Source organism: Xiphophorus hellerii, chromosome 7 (assembly GCF_003331165.1).
Source record: "Xiphophorus hellerii strain 12219 chromosome 7, Xiphophorus_hellerii-4.1, whole genome shotgun sequence".
NCBI lineage: Eukaryota > Metazoa > Chordata > Actinopteri > Cyprinodontiformes > Poeciliidae > Xiphophorus > Xiphophorus hellerii.
This window is the reverse complement of record NC_045678.1, coordinates 6,315,947-6,334,352: the sequence shown is the minus strand read 5'-3', so window position 1 is coordinate 6,334,352 and position 18,406 is coordinate 6,315,947. Positions and strand designations below refer to the sequence as shown.

Here is an 18,406-nt window from a genome sequence, read left to right as displayed (position 1 = left end):
GAAATCTTCTGGGCCAGTGAATTCTTTCAATCTATCCATCTATCCTTCCACCTGTCCATTCATTCGTCCACCCCTGTCCATCCACTGCTGTCTATCATCCATCCATCCATTCTAACATCTATCCAGACAGCCAGTCATCCTAGCATTCCCCCATCTGTTCCATCATTCATCCAACCATCCATCCGTCCATTCTTCCAAGTGTTCATCCATTGGTCCATCTTTCCAGGTGTTCGTCCATCTATCGTAGCATTCACCCATTCGTTCAAGCGTTAATCGATCTATCCATCCATCCTAGTGTTCAGCTATCTATTCCACACTGTCCATCCATTCATCTTTCACTCCATACATTTGTCCATCTGTCCCTCCCTTCACCCAACCATCAATCCATTCTTGTTTGTCCATTCAATCTTTTACCCATCAGTCTATCAGTCATCCATTGCTCCATCCCTCCCACCCACAGTAAAAACATTCTTTATATAAACTGTAGAAACTGGCTAAACATGACTGAGTCTGGAATTTAGTAGGAAGCTTAAAAGACAAAGATATGTCAGAAAACCCCAAATGAGGATGTATAGGTGGAGAAACAAGAAAAGAAGCCAGATGTTGAGGAAGTGATCAGCCACAGAAAGAAGGAAGATAGAATGACAAGGATGACTAGTGTGCAGAGCACCAGATTGCAGCGAGCGGTAACAAGGTCAGGGGAGCGAGTCAAGTCTGGCTTCGTCTCATAATGAGACGGAGAGCTTCTAAAAGAGAAGCCTAGACTCTGCAGGCGTAAACATGGTGGTAGAGCCATCCTGTGGATGAACAGATGGGAGGCAGTGAGTTAAAGAGATGGAGGACGACAACGATGGAACGTCGGATGAAACCCAGAGAAGAGACACAGAGATAATGATGGGAAACAGTTGAAAGGACAGGAGAGTGACTGAAGGCCAAGGCGGATTGAAAACGTTAATGTGGGACTTGGTGGAGGCAACGGAAAAGCAAAAGTTTAGCAATTTGGCAAAAGAGAGAAAGGAAAAAGCAGTAGATGATCATTTCCTGCTTTATTTCCCATGGATCCAAAACACATTTCTAGATTATTCTATTTTGAGACCTTCTGTATTCCCCCCACATGTTTTCCTCCAACATGACATTGCTCTCATCAGATCCCTTTCTCCCACCCGAACCAAGCTGCTCATCCTCTCTCTACACCCGCTCATTGTTGAACAAGGAACGGTTTAGCTGTAAGCCGGGGACCGGACCGCTTTGTATCCCTCGCCGGCCTGTTTGATCCCACCGGGGAGCGTCGGGCCCCCTCTGATGTTTTGTCACTCGCTGAACGCATCGAGCCGAAATGGAAGGCTCCAGTCTAACTCCGCACTGCATCCTGACCTCCGCGGCGCAGCAGGGGAGCAGACGGATACCTTCAGGGAAGCCGAGCGTCTCCGCGATGATTACCGATGTGCTGTCTTAGCAGATCTTTAATGCTTTCAAGCACTGAACAGTTGCAGGCAGGTGAATGTGGTGACATTCATCCGAAAGGAAAGGAAAAGGAAAAATCTTTCCTCCAGTCTTTCTTGGCCGTCTTTGCTGGTCTTTCAGTCTTTTTGTACAGTTTTGACATTTGACACGTCCCTAGCTTTTTTCTTTTTTAGCAATTTTGCATGTTATTCTTATACAAAACAACAGACAAGATTGTATACAATAAAAATGAATGGATAAAAGCATTAAAGGTCTCAAATATTCAGTTGGACGATAATCGGCACTGACATTTTTTATTTAGATTCCCATTTCTGTGTAATATTGAAGCAAGCTATCTTATCTTTTTTTTCCCTCTCTGGGTGCTACAGATAAACCCAGAATTTTTCATACGCCTTTCAGATTTAGGTTTTAAATTATTTTCACTCAGCCTGGGTGTTTGTTTTTCATAGGAAATCAGATGGATATCTCTTGAAAGATAAAACAACCCAACAGCAGTGTTAATTTTGGGGAAAAATACATTTTTCTTACCAAAAATAATGCAGTGTTGAAGATTTATTTATTTCTGCTTTGATAACCAGTTGGAAAAAAAAACCAAACAAACAAAAAAAACATTGCGTTCCACTAATCTAACCATTCAATTCAATAAAACTTTATTCATCCCCAAAAAGATGCAGCAATGTGACATACAGAAAAAGACACGCAACTCTAAAAGAACAACGTATAAAAGTATAAGTTAAAAAGCATTAGAATTTTTAAAATTCACATGACGAAGAACAGTGTTAGATTTTAGATGATGACGGGTCAGAGTTCAGGAGGCACGCTGCTCTGTGGACTAATGTGTCCCCAGATCACAGCTGACCAGTTTTCTTGCAACTTTCTACATATTTTGACCTTTTTTCTGTGTTGATCATTTTATGAAAATAATTGAGCGAACTGATTGTTGTTAACCGTGTAATTCTACACTTACACACTTTTAAATTTGAATTGAAAAGAAAAATGTGAATGAAAATGTGATTTTAAATGGTAAGCAAATGTTTTAAAGGACTTTACTGATTATGAAAGCATCAAACGAAACCAAATATTAACGTTTTTGTCTCGTCTTAGTAAGACAGGAGCACATAATGAGCCAAACTATTTACTTGTAGCTGCAGCTGTTGAGCCTGAGCTGCTAAACCAGCTCAGTTGTCATGCTCAGCAAGCGCTGCTGCTGTGCCAGCCAGCAGGGAACATACAAGGCGCAAGACGCACCGAGAATCGAGGGCGCCGCAACGAACAGGAGCAAATGCTAATTTCATCTCACCTTTGGGCTTTGCACCCTGCAAAACAAACAACTTGCAACGCTTACACAAGCCACGGGAAAACAGCTTGCAGAAGTGCAAGTCAGATTACCGTATTTTCCGCACTATAAGGCGCACCTAAAACCCTTCAATTTTCTCAAAAGCCGACAGTGCGCCTTATAATCCGGTGCGCCTTATATATGAACCAATATTGAGCCACAACAGGTCTCGCAACTACGGTAAGCAGCCGCCGACTTCATTTTCCCCCGTAGAAGAAGAAGCGCGCGGTGCACGCTGGGTTTTGTGTAAAGACCCCAAAATGGCTCCTATTAAGAGACACGCTTACGACGCAGAATTTAAGCTCAAGGCGATCAGTCACGCAGTAGAACACGGGAATAGAGCAGCAGCGAGAGAATTAACCTCATTAGTAAATTCAGTCCACTGGTGTGTAATTTGTTTGAAAATGACTAAACACACAAAACTTGGTTTGAGGTTCCCTTTTTAGCAGGACTCTAACCCTGAACGTAGAGCCAAAGGTGCAATGAAATATTGTCAAAAAAGGCCTAGTTAAAGTCCAAATCTAAAGCCTAATCTGAATTTGTCGTTTCCAGACTCTGTCCAACCAAACTAACTGAAATGGAGCAATTTTGCAAAGAATGGGTAAAAGAAGTAGACATTTCAAAATGACCTGCAGCTGTATTTATGTAATAAAATTTGAAACAGTTCAGATGTAGGTTATATGAGTTCATAAAAAAATAGCTGCATGTTCATATTCACCATACACAAAACATGCGACATTGAAGGTAGAGATAGCTTGGTAGATTGACTAAATAATGAAGGAAGGAAGGATGACTGCAGAAACAATCCTTTCAAAAGGAAATAATGATCCTTTAGTCACGTCTTGTTTATCATGACATCAGTGCATCACTTCTAATCACACTCAGCGTGAGGTAGACGTCAAGTCTGTCACTTTCTCATATTGTGACGGGACCAAATGAAGTCCTCTTGGAGCTAATTCGATGACGCCCTTTGAGTTTTCACACGCCAGCTTCCTCTTTTGTGTCTCGGCCTCCCTGCGATGCTGCGCCAGTGAATGCTAAACAATACGAGTAAATGGATCAGCTGATGGGGAAAGTGGCAGAACAAAGTCTGAAAAATGACACACGGTAATCAAACACACTGCGGGTGACTTAATCCTGTCTTCGTCTGCTCGGTCCCCTTGGGGCCCTTCCTACCAGGCAGCACATTTCACAGTCTACCCTATAATCCGTTTAGGAGGCGTCATTACGTGTCGACAGTGGCCCAGTGCGTTCTCCAGAGAGCATGCTAGTCGCTTTACATGACCGGATGGTACGCAGTGCTTTTACGGTGGAGCAATTTGGTTGATAAAATTACTTTATTACATCCTCATAAGTTCATAAGGTAAGGTTAGCCTATTTTTTCAGTGTGTTTTTTTTTTTTCTCTCCATTACCGTCAAGAGAAATGTTCAGTCTTCAGTTTTAATGTACGAGTCGAGGCATTTCTGTAAGCAGGTGTGTTTGGTTTGACATTTCTGAAGGACTTTGCAACATTTGACATCACATTGATCTTCTTACGGTATCAAATATGGCTCACTTGGCAACATGCTTCTTGTTTGGACACTTAAATTGCTACAATCGTTCAAAGCACTTTCTTGAATGAACTGGACAACGAATAATTCTGGCTCAGTAGGTTAACACAGGATGCTATGTTTGGCTAACCAAACATAGCAACAGTCTACTAAGATTGTAAACCGCTAACATCAGCTACCGTGACACTGATTTCCTACAGATATGATCACTTTCAGTTTGAGTTCTTCTAACATCTAAAAGAGACAGTATACATCCTGAAAACGGTTCTGCATTTTTAACAAGCCAAGTGTGATGAAATCTTTTTACTTGACGTAGAAATAATAGAATAATACTGTCTAGTCAGTATAAGCCACATCCACCAACTTTGAAAAGAAAAAAATAAGTACATCTATCTGCTGCACTTGTCTATGAGCCGCATGTGTCCACATTGCAACAGGAGATTTTTTTTTTAAACTTTTAACAAAATTCATACTGGTAGCATACACAAATATAAGCTTTTTCTGAAGAGTGGCTGTAACAAAGATGCTTTTTGTAGCTTTTTTCTATTAAATAATTTAAAAATATATATTTATTCAAGTTTTCTTTTCCTAATATTGATAAAACAAATAGACAATATTAATATCTGTATCTGAAAAAAATTCTAGATCGTTCATAGGGGACAATGTGCTCGATCCATAAGAGCAGATCTACTCAGAGTAATTCTATGATTTGTGCTCTGAGGGCCGTCCTTCTTTACTATTTATTTAATATTATTTTTAGAATTCCTAGTTGCACTTTCTGAACCATCTGAAAGACAATTTGTTGCAGTTTATTATTTACATGTTTGACCAAAGCAGTAAACATTTTGTTTTTGTCACTTACAGTTTATTTATTTGTTTTACATTGGCTGATCTACTCCTAATTGCAATGACTGAATACATCAAAGTTGTGTTGTTTTTACTTTTGACCAAGCTTGTGAATCTGTTGGTGTATTTAAATGTGCTGTACTTGTGCAGTTACCAAATAAATTAGTAATTCAGTACATTTCTGTCTTTCTGTGTTTAAAAAAAGTTATATTTTAAGTCAATTCAGCATTACTTTTCTGTATCAAATCGGTGCCGACTGATGCTAAACCTCAAATATCGGTATCTGTGTCAGAAGAGAAAAACATGCATCCCTTAAAACAAAAGCAAATTTTTTTTTTGCTACCTTTTATACCTGTGATAACTGAATACAAACGTATTGTCTCGTACTTATTTGTAAAACAAACCGGCTTCATTGCCCGGTCTTCTTCCATTTCCTGCTCGTGTGTGCACAGATCTGGGTGGGTTTGTTCACGCACGCCGAATACATCCCTGACCGATCGATTTTAAAGAGCGCTGTAATGCATTTAAAAAAGAGCCGGACTCTCAAACCGTCAGCCCTGGAGGAAGAGCCGCCCGGGGCCGTCCTCCCCGACGGTTCCCGATGTCCCAATCTCGTCTCGCCGCCACAGCGGTTATGATGTCGACAGAAAAAATGCGCGTAGACCTTCAGGGGGATCCTGTTGCGGTGATTAGACGTGTCAAGGAGAAAGAGGACTCGAGCGTTGTTTTTGTTTTAGTTGACGGTGTAACCGTGTTAAATTTCACGATTCAGTGGTTATTGGTTGGGTAGGACAGATTGTCGGCGTGAATAACATTCATCCATTATGAAGGCTGCAAAATGAGGAAGTGCTCTACGAGTGAATGGCAGCCCTCCTCTAAGCCTTGAGGCTTTTTAATTATTTCTGCATAATAATTTAAAGCCGGCACATAAGACTTGACAGAACACAAACATCTGATCTGAAGCATCTTCCTGCTCATTAATATTTAATTTCCCTAATTAGATTGAAAGTGCCTGTAGTAACTTTTTTCCTGAAGAGGGCCGTTTTAAAAAGCACCAAGTTTGGGATATGTTAGAAGAAGCATTTACTACAAAACGTTACTGTCTTTAACTGCATAAACAAGATAAAGACAATATGCTAGCACTAATTAGACAATTCCCTCTATACTTGTTTGAGGTTTCCATCCAGCTCCCTGATGGCAGCTTGTTTTTTTTCCCCCTCCTCTACGCTCATGTCTGGAGGAAATCACTGCAGGAAGAAGATTATCATAAACCATCCAGTTTTATCTGAGTGCGGCTGCCGGGCAGTCGGCTCCGGTGGCTCGTTTGGACGTCGTTCTTGCTTGATGGTAGCGGCAGCAGCAGCAGAGCTGGCAATAAAACTTTAAGGGCCTTGATGCAGCCAACCCGGGAGGTCACCGACGGATGGAGGGTTTTATGATGATGAGCAGATGTGTGCCGACTTGTAAAACGCATGCCGGGGTCTGACCTCGTATGTAGACGGTGATGCCATCTGAATAGGCATGTTTAAATCTATGTAGGTTCACACGAGAGATTGAAAAGTGCTAGCTTTTTTTTTGTGTATATTTTTAACGTAGGGGTATGCAATAAATCGATAATATGTATCGCAATAGTAGATAAACCAATAGAGGATACATTCGGTAAACTTTTGAATAGTTTTACTGAACACCGATCCAGAACCACTCAGCATTCTGGAGGATGTAGACAGAGAAAAAACGTTAGACGCTCAGCCTCTCACGGCCAACTAAGAAATGTTGGTGGCATCAATGAACTCACTCTCTTGGTCTTTGGTTATCAACAAGCTGTTGAGTAACTTGCGCAGCAGCAGTTTCAGGTTTTGTCACTATGCCTCATAACTGCTTAAAAATAAAAATCAGAGTCGTGGAGTAAAGATTGAGGATAAAACAGGAAAGGTCACACCACCAGTTTGGCAGTATTTCAGATATTTATAACAACAAAAAAACTAATCAATAATTATCAATATTGACTGTTATGAAACTCTTGTATCGTAATGTTTTTCAGTCAAATCATCCAGCTTTAGATTAACGATAATAATATACTGACAAAGATTATAACATAAAAGATACTGTGCAGCTTCAGAAATATGAACACTGTACTTAGGCCGCTCACAATAACAAACTTTCCCAGACGATAAATTGCCCCAGAAATTATCACGATAAATGATAATATCGTTTTGAGACCGTTTTCAAGTAATATGTTAAAAATGACATAATAATACAAGCTCACTCTGTCAAAGACAAACAAATTTTAATTTTGTACAAAACACTTAACACTGGAATGGAGGACAGTTTGAATATTTGTGACCAATTGAAAGCCAGCCTACCTCTGAATTACTTGTTTAGTTATGTATTTAAAATTTACGAGTCCTGACATGTAAAATCACCTGAATTTTGGATACGCTGTATGTGCAACAACATGCTTCTCACTACCTGCAGATATATGTGTGTGTCATGCTTTAACAATCTGCAGTGGTAAAACACAGAATTTGCAATTCTATGAAGTGCTCACCTTGGACTCGGCTAATACCTGAATGCAGCAACACGTCTGTAGCAGAAATGTCCCTGGAAATGTTCTGTGATCTGAATATGTAATGCTGCGTCTCAGAATGGAGACAAAGTCCTTATAAACCATCTACAATTCAGATGTCGGAGGTTCTTATTTCTCATGTCAAGAAATATTTTGGAAACCTATAAGAAGCAGATTGTTGAAGGAAAAGACAGAACTTCTTAAATGAAGCAGAATATCAGCAGAAGAAAAAAAAACCCAGACAGCTGTTTGTAATTCCAGAGACGCCTGGATTGATTTGGCATTTGTCCTTCTGTAATTTATCTCACTTTTGATTTATGCATTTCGGATTCCCCACATACTAAGACCAATCTGTGCATCTGTTTTTTTATTGTTGTTGATTTTTTTTTTTTTTTTTTTTTTTACGGCTAACTGCAGTTTAACCTCCAGGTCCTCTCTTTTAGTGTCCCATTGAAAGCTGGAGTGTTTCTGCAGACACCAGATTGTGTTGTTGCTCTACCTTACTTTGTGTGTAGCAGGAATTTTCCTCATCTGCGCTGTGTGGACGTGTTTTACTGCTGTCTATGTGATGCAGCTCATATTACGTGGCTGGAAGATGACGGGCTTTATAAAGTTTAAATGACGAACTATGAAGTTTAAAAAAAACTTCAAATGTCAAGAGGAAAATGGAACCAGCCAATTTCCCCGTAATCTGTTTCAATCAATACTAAAAAATGTTTATTATTCATCAGATTCACCAAAACTGAAATCTCACCATTTTCAGTCTATAAATTCATCACACAGCTTGTTTTTTAATTTACTTTTTGAGTTAAATTTATCCATTAATGGGACTAATCATAAAAAAATTTCAGTTTCTGCTGGTTTCAAGACCATTTCTGTCTTAAAACCACGGCTGTCCTTTTTTCAGCAAAAATATTAATTGGACAAATCCTTATTTGACTGGAAAAGTTTGACCTGTGCATCTTAAGATGAGTGTGTATTGAAGCAGTGAGAAGTGTTTTAGGAAACTGACATAAAATGACAGACTTAGTGAGAGAACTGTAACTGCAGCAGATTGGTCGTCTTCTTTTCTCTGATATGTGTTTGAAAGTTGTTTAAGATAAAAGAAGCACACGTCCATTTCTGTGAATTTGACAATATGAGGCAATTTAAACCCAAATCGGGTCCTTTTATCATTCTTCGCTCACTCACTGTTTATCCTTAAAGCTTTTCATGAAAGCTGATTTTTCTAAAATTGTCTAACCCGTGCTGTCCTGCGGCACAGGTTAAACTCTTGGATATTTGAGGATTTATGGAAGAATCATTATTTATCAATGTTGGGCTGGACTGAAAAATACTCCGACCCATGTGTCTGTTTCTCCAGGTGTTCAAAGTCAAGGCGGTCCAGCTGGCAGAGAAGCTCATCCCTGCCTTCAACACCCCGACTGGGATTCCCTGGGCCATGGTCAACCTGAAGAGGTGAGCAACGCCAGCTAGAGTTACGTTTTCCACTTTGGAATGTTTTGGTCAGAAAGAGTTGATTGGCTTTGTTGCTTACTGAAATTTAAGCAACAAAATTCAAGTCAAAAAGTACAACCTTTACCAGAATAATAATAATAATGCATTTTATTTGTGTAGCACTTTTCTGAACACTCGCACACTTTAGATGAATCAAGTAAAATCACAAAGTATATGAAAATCATAAAAGGAGAACATTTAAATACAAAGAAATTAATATATATATATATTTATGTGTAGAAAACCACACATACCACAGTGCTTGTATTTACTAAAGATGAAGAGAAAAAGGAGCAGCTTGCAAAAAATCAAGTGCAGCCTGTAAATCAGCTGCATAGTCTGTATCTGCGTACCCTGAATAGGTCTGTGAAATAAACTACAAACCATTAAGGAAGTCGAGGGAGCAATTGGTTACCATGGATACTTTGGACAAGGCCTGTTTCAAGGAGTAACAGTGGTTTTTTTTTTCCTGCAATGCTGCACCCCTAATACTGTTTAGGTTTGAGCTCCTAAATGACAAATACATGTATACGAGACTCAAAAAAACCTCCGGAAATTAAAGCAAGTGCTTTTGCTATAACTTTTAGGTGTCAATATTCAAGTTATAAGCAAATGTTATTAACACTACCTTAAGAAACTACAACAACTTCATGACTATACCTCTTTCCACAAAATTGCAAAGTTTTACTGAAATGTTTGACTTGCTTTTGTATAAAAAAAAAAAAAAAAAAAGAAAAACAAAGAGCAAGTAGGAGACATTTGTCACATCTTTGCAGCTGGTTTTAAAGCACAAATGTTACGTCATTCCCCTGACATCGGTACCTTTCAAGGTTACCTGTGCTGCCCCGCTCTGCCATTTTACACCCGGTTACTCCGTCACAGTGTTGTTTTCCCCCAGTAATCATTTACGCCCATTATTGCAGTGTGACAGAGTCTGCAGTAGCCAGCATGGTGGTTGAAAGAAGAATACACACAAACCTGATTCACAGTTTGCCTAAGTGTGTAATAATCTGTCTTTTAGTCAGTCTTGTTGCCTGTCTTTTTCAGGTGATAGCATTATTTAGATCTACTTTTAAGTATACAAAAAGGACAGATTTTACAGGTTTTGTGACCAATAAGTAAGCCGAAATAGAAAAGTTGTGTGTAAATATAGCAGCTTGGTTGAATAGCTTGTAGAGTCAGAATCAGAATCTGCTTCAATGGCCACGTTTGTCTCTTGCTTTGCTTTCACTGGTGACATTTAAAATAGAAATGTACACAGGCAAATGAAAAGACTGTTTATTCTTTCCTGTAAATATGTATGAACTGTATGCAATGTTTTACAAAAGAGAAAGACATGGTTGAATTAGTACAAATATGCCATATGGTATCTGTCTGGAGATTCTGTTTAGTGTTCATCAGAGAAAAAGCCTTGAGGAAGAAAATGTCTCTATTGTGTCTGGTTTTTGCAAATAGTGCAGTCACATTGGTATGATCTGTGAATTTCAGGAGTTTCACAGACTTGTCCGCTGAGATGGAGTCATTTGTGTAAAGAGACCAGAAGTGGGGCGAGGACACGCCCCTGAGGGACTCCGGCATGTGTAAAACTTTGCAAGGGGAATATCGGCCCTTTCTTTTTGACATTTCTTCATTTCCTAGATTTTTTTTTTGCATCCATGGCCTTCTTAAGGTCCCGAAAGAATCCTTAAATCGGGATGATGTTGGGGCTTTGACTAGGCCAAAGCAAGCCCCGACTCTTTCAGCCATTCTGTTTCAGTTTTGATCCAAACTTCAGTTTTCAGACAAATAGCCTCACATTTAACTGTTGACAAAAAAAATCCCCAGTCATCACACTTTCACCTCCGTGCTTCAGTTAATAGAAGGTATTTTGCTTATGTGCAGAATTTTGATTTTCAGATTGGAAAAAATAGAGAGAGAGCACAGAACACATAGTAAATCATTCATGCCATTTTTCTAGGTTTTTAGATTGCATTATAAACAAGACAAGCACATAAATTATTTAATTACAAACTTTGCTAAAGTGAAATGAGAGAATGAGACAAAACTCAATAGTTGCCTCTAACTTGACTAAGAATCTTTATATCTGAAGGAGTGCAGGTCCAAAACAAATCCATACTTCTGCTTCTCAACGGTGATGAAAGCCCCTTACGTCTTGATTTATTCATCATTGAAATAAAAAAATAAAAAAAAGAGATTTGACTCGAATCAACATCTGAAATACCGTCGTGCTTGACGGCTAAATTATGCTTCAAGGTCTGCAAACAACGGTGCTGCCCAATTATTTTGGCACAGTTTTTAACACGTCCACGCTCCACCTACACAGGCGTTTTCCCTTACTTTGCCTGATTGGACCTCTTCACCGGCCAGCGTGGGTAAATGCAAACTGTGCTCACAGGGCAGAAGAGTGTTTGCTAATCCCACAACTCCTTCAAACAAATCCTGACCTCAAACCATTGGGTTTTAATACCAGAGAGTGCTGTTTTTTATTTTTATTTTTTTGTTCTCTAAGAGGCTGCGAAAAAGTGTTAAATTGTGCTTCGTGAACCCTCGGTTCACCCCGTTAGTTCACAGCCTGCAGAAAAGCTTCACTCAGTTCCTTTTCCATCCAGACAAACTAAACGGTGGTGGCAAAAAAAAAATTGCATCCATGTGCATCTTCTCCTTCATTTCTAACCACTATCGACGCGTAATAACTTCACATCACTTAAATGATTAAGCGTTACATCAGGCTGTGACATTAAACAGTGCTTTAAAACGCTAATGGATGGTTTGTTGCCAAGCACCAAGCTCCTGAGGCTTTAAGTGGTACAATAAAGGGAATTGTTTTTTTTTCTCAAGGTAATTCTCAGGCAGAAAACCAACTCTTAACGTTTTAGTCGAGTTTTAGTCAGCAAATAAAACACGCTACCAGACTTACGGCTACATGACGTAAGAAATTCAGCTAAGAAAGACGCACATAAAAGGGATGTTTGCTGGTTCCTCAACAAGCAGGAGGGTTTCACAGTCTTTCTACTCCTAGCCAGAAAACAGATTTTCAGGTGTGGGTGCAAGCATTTAGACACATTAGAAGGAGAAACTCCAAAGCTTCTCCTTATTTTCTTGTTGGATTAACTGAGACTCTAACAAAATGTTCTTGATTGCACGAATTTGAGGTCCTAAGATTTTTCCTCCCTCCTCTACAGCGGCGTTGGTCGTAACTGGGGTTGGGCGTCGGCCGGCAGCAGCATCCTGGCTGAGTTTGGGACCCTCCACATGGAGTTTGTTCACCTCACCTACCTGACTGGGAACCCGGTTTACTACCAAAAGGTAGCACTGTTCAGTAGCATACATCTCTGTTTCAATAACTGGGTATTTTAACATATTGGACCTATTCTACTGTTCACTACGTTGTTGTTGTTGAGCTAACAGTGAAAGCAGATTTGTGTTGGCCACATAGACGAGGAGATACCAGTTCAGCCCATGTTGTAATATTACTTCTGGCATATTGATGCCATCGTGTGTGACTTCGGGTTGCCTCTTGAAGTGGCAATGCTTCACATCCATCACGTCAAGAAAACATGTTTTTGGGCGTGCCGTGGTGGCGTAGGGGTTAGCGCGACCCACATTTGGAGGCCTCCTCTGCTAACTTTTCCTGATGCCGAGAAGCTTGTTCATGCCTTTGTCTTCTTTAGATTGGGCTGCTGCAATGCACTTCTCTTCAACTGCGTTTCCATTACTAAACATTTGTCGGTACTCCGCTAATGTCAGAAGAACACAATTTCACAATTGCGGTGTTTCTGTAAAATCAGAAGCGCAATTAAAACATGTAAATAAGCTTCTTCACGCGATATGTTACTAAAAATATGCCATCATCTTTCTACCATTTCCTGTCTTCTTCTTTGTCTTTTCCCCCAGTAGTAACATCCGGTTGTTAATCACAACTCGAGAGATGCAAAAGTGTTTGTTACATTTTTGAAAAAATACACTAATTTTGATACAGCAAAAAAAAAAAAAAACACGCCTCATCCTAACGTAAAATGTTTTTAGCAAAAAACATGTTTTTTTTTCACAATTTCTGTGTTTTTGTGAAGCAAATTTATTCTCGTAATTCCAACTTGTGCTATGACATGGTTAATGGAAATGGAGCTAACGTCATTCCCAAGCATTCAAAAGCCACACGACACCCAACATGGAAGCTTCCAGGCTCTTGATGACAGTGGGGAAACACACCACACACCTTTATTTGCCTGGATATTCTTACTTTCCAATCAATCAGTAGCAATGCCCCTTCTTCACTGACAGAGCTTTTCCATCAGTTATCAATAATCTCCATTAGTTCAGTTCATTTCTGTTCTTCTGCCAGTGAGCAACTCTTTTCTGTCCTTTGTTACGGTCTAAAACTTCGTTAATGTGTTTGTTTCAGGTGATGCACATCCGCAAGCTGCTAGCTAAGATGGACCGACCCAACGGCCTCTACCCAAACTACTTAAACCCTCGCACAGGCCGCTGGGGCCAACGTAAGTACACAATCGAAACATTTCTTGCCACATATTTGATTTTTCAGTCATAAATCTTAATGTTTCTGGATCGCTGGTGTCCGACCAACCTGTTTGGAGAGGTCCGAAGATGTTCCAACGGCCCCTCACTCCTAAGTGCTGTTACGACGGAAAACAAGAGATTAGCACCGTGAGAAGTGAAGACAAAAGTCCCATGGATCTTCGTTAATGAGGACAAATCGAATCAGGCAGAAGACTGAAGACGGGGAGTTTTGCGTTGTCGCTAGATTGATTACATTTGGCAGTTTGCCCAGAGAAATGATCGGCTCTCAGAGAGAAGTTATTGAAGAAGTAACAGAGGTTTTCCTCTGAAACCTTTTATTCCTAACTAATGCACTTTTTGGCTTACATTAAATGGATTTATTTGTTCTAATTCACATCCCTATCCTAAGTAGACCAGTTTATATGTTTACATTTAGATACATGCAGACTTTATTTTGACAAGAATACGGTTGAGAACTGCTACACTGCCTTCCTGTCTGAAAATAAGCATATAGTTTATATCTGAACATTTTAATTCATTTTCATTTATGCTACAGTGAATGATCCAGCAAAACAGAATGCAATACACTATTTCATAATGTTCAATTGATTTTATTCGAAACAAATTATTGATGATCAGAAATCTTGATCTTATATTCATCGAGAGGAAATAAACAGATGAAATCTGATTGAATATGCTGCATCCGTATGTTTGCGTAGGCTAAAGGTTACCATGGCGAGTATACTTTGCTGTATTGAGCATTTTGAGTTCCACCAAACTCCCAACTTAATAGCAAATGGTAAATATGTAGAACTCTGCTTTACTTGGTTCTGATTTGTTCTTTCTGTAGACTTTTGTTTTGTAATATTTTGGTTGATTGAGTGTTAAGACAATTATTCTGTCTGCTTTTTATTTGCTGTGCAGCTGGAAGGATTTTTTTCTTCTTGTTCTTTTTAAATTTTTGACAGTTCTCACAGTGCATAAACCGTGGCAACAAGGTATCATTTTTACAGCCGGGAGCCGCTGATTAGCATCTCAAAAGCACAAATAACACCTGAACTACGACTCTAACGTCAACCGAAAGTTCAAATCTCTTCCACCAATCACAACAGGCGATACAGCCTGGAGAAGCTTCACGTTACTGTGAAAATGTAACTTACTACAGCATTTAATTTCCCGCTGGGGAAAAGTTAAGTATTTTTGAATCGACTTTAAATATCTCTCTTCAGAATTTGATTAAGTTTACCTTTAAAGCGAGATAAATTGCTGGCGCCTGCTGATCTTTACAAACGGAGGAGCGCATTAATGAACGGACAGGTGGCACGGCAGTCGGACTGATGTGCTTATAAGTGCAGACTTTGAGCCAAAAGCTCAGGGAAAGTAAATGGATGGAAGCTGTTGGGAGGGCCGGTTGATTGAGGGATGGTTGAGTACATTAATGGATTGGAAGTTAGCCGACGGGCCGCACCAGAAGACGGATGCTTATGGATGGTTTGTGTTTGCGTCAGGAGGTTTCATTAATGTTCTAGTGCAGATGGCAGCACACTTTTATTATTTTCCATCATTACCTCAATCCGTTTAATTGACTGAAAACGGCAAAATGATTTTTAACGGTCCTTTAAAAGGTGATAGATTTTTTATTTTTTTATTTTTTTGGCAAAATATGAAATAATTATTTCTGATCAAGCCGTGCGGTAACCACGCGCTTTTCCCCAGAAGCATGTTAAGTGGGTGCATGTAGCAGCTTGGATGCTTTGCCGAGTCCGAAAAACATAATCAAAAAAATTATCAAAGTTTGTTGGTTGTTTTTTTTCATTTTGTTTTTCCATCTTGGATGAAAATGCAGCCTTAATCAGCTCGAGGCCTCAAGGGTCAAGGCCGACGCCGCGCAAACAGCAAAATAATTGAAATCCAAAGCTTGTTGTAGCAGCTAACAGCATAATGTTTCTTTTCTCAAAACATTTTCTCGTTTCTTCTCATGAAAATGTTAAGAAACATTGCTTTAAAAGCATTGCTCTGTAAAAATATCACTGGGGATGACTTTGAAGCAATTCAGCAAAGTCAATGCTCCTTAGATATGAACAGCTTATGGATATGTGGCATCACACACAGCATGTTGGATTATTCGGAAATTAATATGGATGCAACACAAGCTGGCATGTGTATCAAAAATAAGATCACTTTTATAACTTTAAAAAAAAAATTGTGCTATATGAAGTTGTCTTTATAACCTACATTGTCAGTGTACTCACAGTTTTAACAAATCCATTTGAACAAGACAGCGTGACGAGCTGAAAGCTCAACTTTTATCCAAAAATGAATACATACTCTATACATGTTTTTTTTTTCTCTTTTTGTTACATTACAACCACATCTTGAATGCGAATTACTGGGATTTTATTTGATACATAAACACAAACTATCATTCAACTGTCATATAGAAAAATTTTTTTACTTTTGTTTGCAAACAAAAACAGTGATATATTTGCATCTATCCCTCTTTATTCTGGTACCCCCAAATAAATCCAGTGCAATTAAGTTTCTTCAGAAGTCGCCAAAATAGTCGCCAAAGTCACCAAATAATTTTTTTTAATTTTTTACCATATGTCAGGAAGAACAAATAAGTTTTTTTTCTAAGTAAATAACATATTTATTAGGTTTTATTTCACCAGAAAAATCCCACTGAGATTAAAAATCTGGTCAAGATTGGAAGCAGCACGCAGTTTACAAAACAGCCACAACAAAGCAGAAAAGGTTTAACACAATCATAAGTAAAATGGTAAAAACTTTACTCAATTAAAACATTTCAGGGCAAATAGTTCCTTCACAAAATCAGGAAGAGTTCAAGTTTTTCGGTAAGCGGCTCCAAGAAGACGGAGCAGAAAACTGAAATGATTTTTTTCCAAGTTCACTTTTGATTTTTTTTAGGCACCGAAATTAAAAGTAAATTCTCAAAATGAAAAGAGTATTCTCCAGCGGCTTCTTGATTAACTTTCAAGATTTTTTGAGACGCTTGTATTGAATATTCTGAAGAACTGTAATAAGGATTTGCTATTCCCAGAAAAAAACAAATTAAAATTAAGAAACAAAGATTTGCTAGATACTTAATCAAATCATTGTTGCCTGTATTTATTCATTGATCTTAGGAAAACAGCTACTGTGGGAGGACTAGCCTTTAAAGACTGAGACCCAATATTTACTTGTTGAACACAATTTTTAGTATGTAAAGCACATCATTGACCTAATAACAGAAGTGTTTTGATTGTAATCAATATTAGATTTTTATAGTGAAATGAGACTCTACATTGTTTTGGTTCAATGTTTAATACCATTGTTTACTAGAGACTAATATAGCAGTTTTCCTGCCTGGTTGTTTGTCTCTTGATCCTGAACATGACGACTCAGCTGGCAAAAGCTGCACTGGGATCCCTCAGGGCTGTGGGCTCGGTCCCCTTGCCAACAGAAACAAGGAAATTCTAATCATTAAGTTTACAGACAAAAACAAATAAGATCATGAACCTCCATCATTGGGAATCATACTTCAGAGAGTGGAAAGCATTGAACTCCTCCCGTTATCCACTTAATAATATTGCAGCTTCCTAGTATCATTTATCGGTTTGTTTTTGTTCATTTGGGTTTTACTTTTTTCCTCCTCCCACATTAATTCTTGAGGACTCCAATAAAACACGTTTTGTTTTGTGAGACGACAAATTAATTTGATTTGAAATGACGGCTCTTCCAAACTCTTTCTTCACATCAAGTCCCCAGTGTTTGGAGCATGGTGTGTGTGTGTGTGTGTGGGGGGGTGTGTTTGTGTGTGTGTGGGTGTGCGTGTGTGGGGGTGTGGGTGTGTGTGTGTGTGTGTGTGGGGGTGTGTTTGCATGTTTGTGTGCACCTGTCAGTGAAGCACACTTGAGCCATAACTCACTACACGCATTTAAATTCATTACAGCTCTGTTTGTGCAGTACTTTTTCAGAGTGGGGAGACTCTACGGGCTGTCTATTGCTCTAATCAGCACAAAGCACCAGTAACATGGAGTCCTCTGTGACCATATTAAAACTCTTCTGTCAAACAGTTTTTTCCCCCATGCTTTCATTTCCTGTTTAGCATGACAGTTTGTCCTCTCCTCCATGAATCGTGTCATTTTGCACTAACTCACTCCAGCAGTAGGATTTTCTCTTATTTTTGGTTTAGTGATCCTCTACTTTTATTTGATGTCTAAAAGTAATATTTTAGTGCAGCTGACTAACAGCAACTTAAAAGCACTTTTTTAAATTTATTATTATTCAGTACCAGTTTTAGCTCATTCATATTTATTGTTAGAGTCATGTATGTACTCTGTGAAAACCTAAACCTCACGCCAGTTTGCTGCTGGACCGTTTTATTTTTGTCAATAAAAACATTGCCAGCACAAAAATAGTAAAACTACAATTCTTTGACAATAATAAAATATAGAATTAGCGTCCGAGTAAAGTATGATTATCTCGCATCGTCCCACGGTTTATTTTGAAATGTGCAGCCTAAAGCTGATTGCTTTCCATTGAATCCATAACGTTTATGAACCAGTTCTTCCAAACACCACCAGATGGCGGTGTCACTCACTCTGAAAGTCGTTGAACTCCCATTT

At 39.0% G+C, this 18,406-nt stretch overlaps 1 protein-coding gene across 2 annotated transcripts in view; it reads left to right on the top strand.

Moving 5' to 3' along the window:
* Positions 1-18,406, top strand: part of man1a2 (mannosidase, alpha, class 1A, member 2) — a 137,176-nt gene that overhangs the window by 92,423 nt on the left and 26,347 nt on the right. For both annotated transcript variants that reach the window (XM_032568166.1, XM_032568165.1), the window contains exons 7-9: positions 9,127-9,221; positions 12,443-12,566; positions 13,663-13,756. In XM_032568166.1, coding sequence (XP_032424057.1) covers positions 9,127-9,221; positions 12,443-12,566; positions 13,663-13,756 — 313 coding nt within the window. The remainder of the gene's footprint in view (positions 1-9,126; positions 9,222-12,442; positions 12,567-13,662; positions 13,757-18,406) is intronic.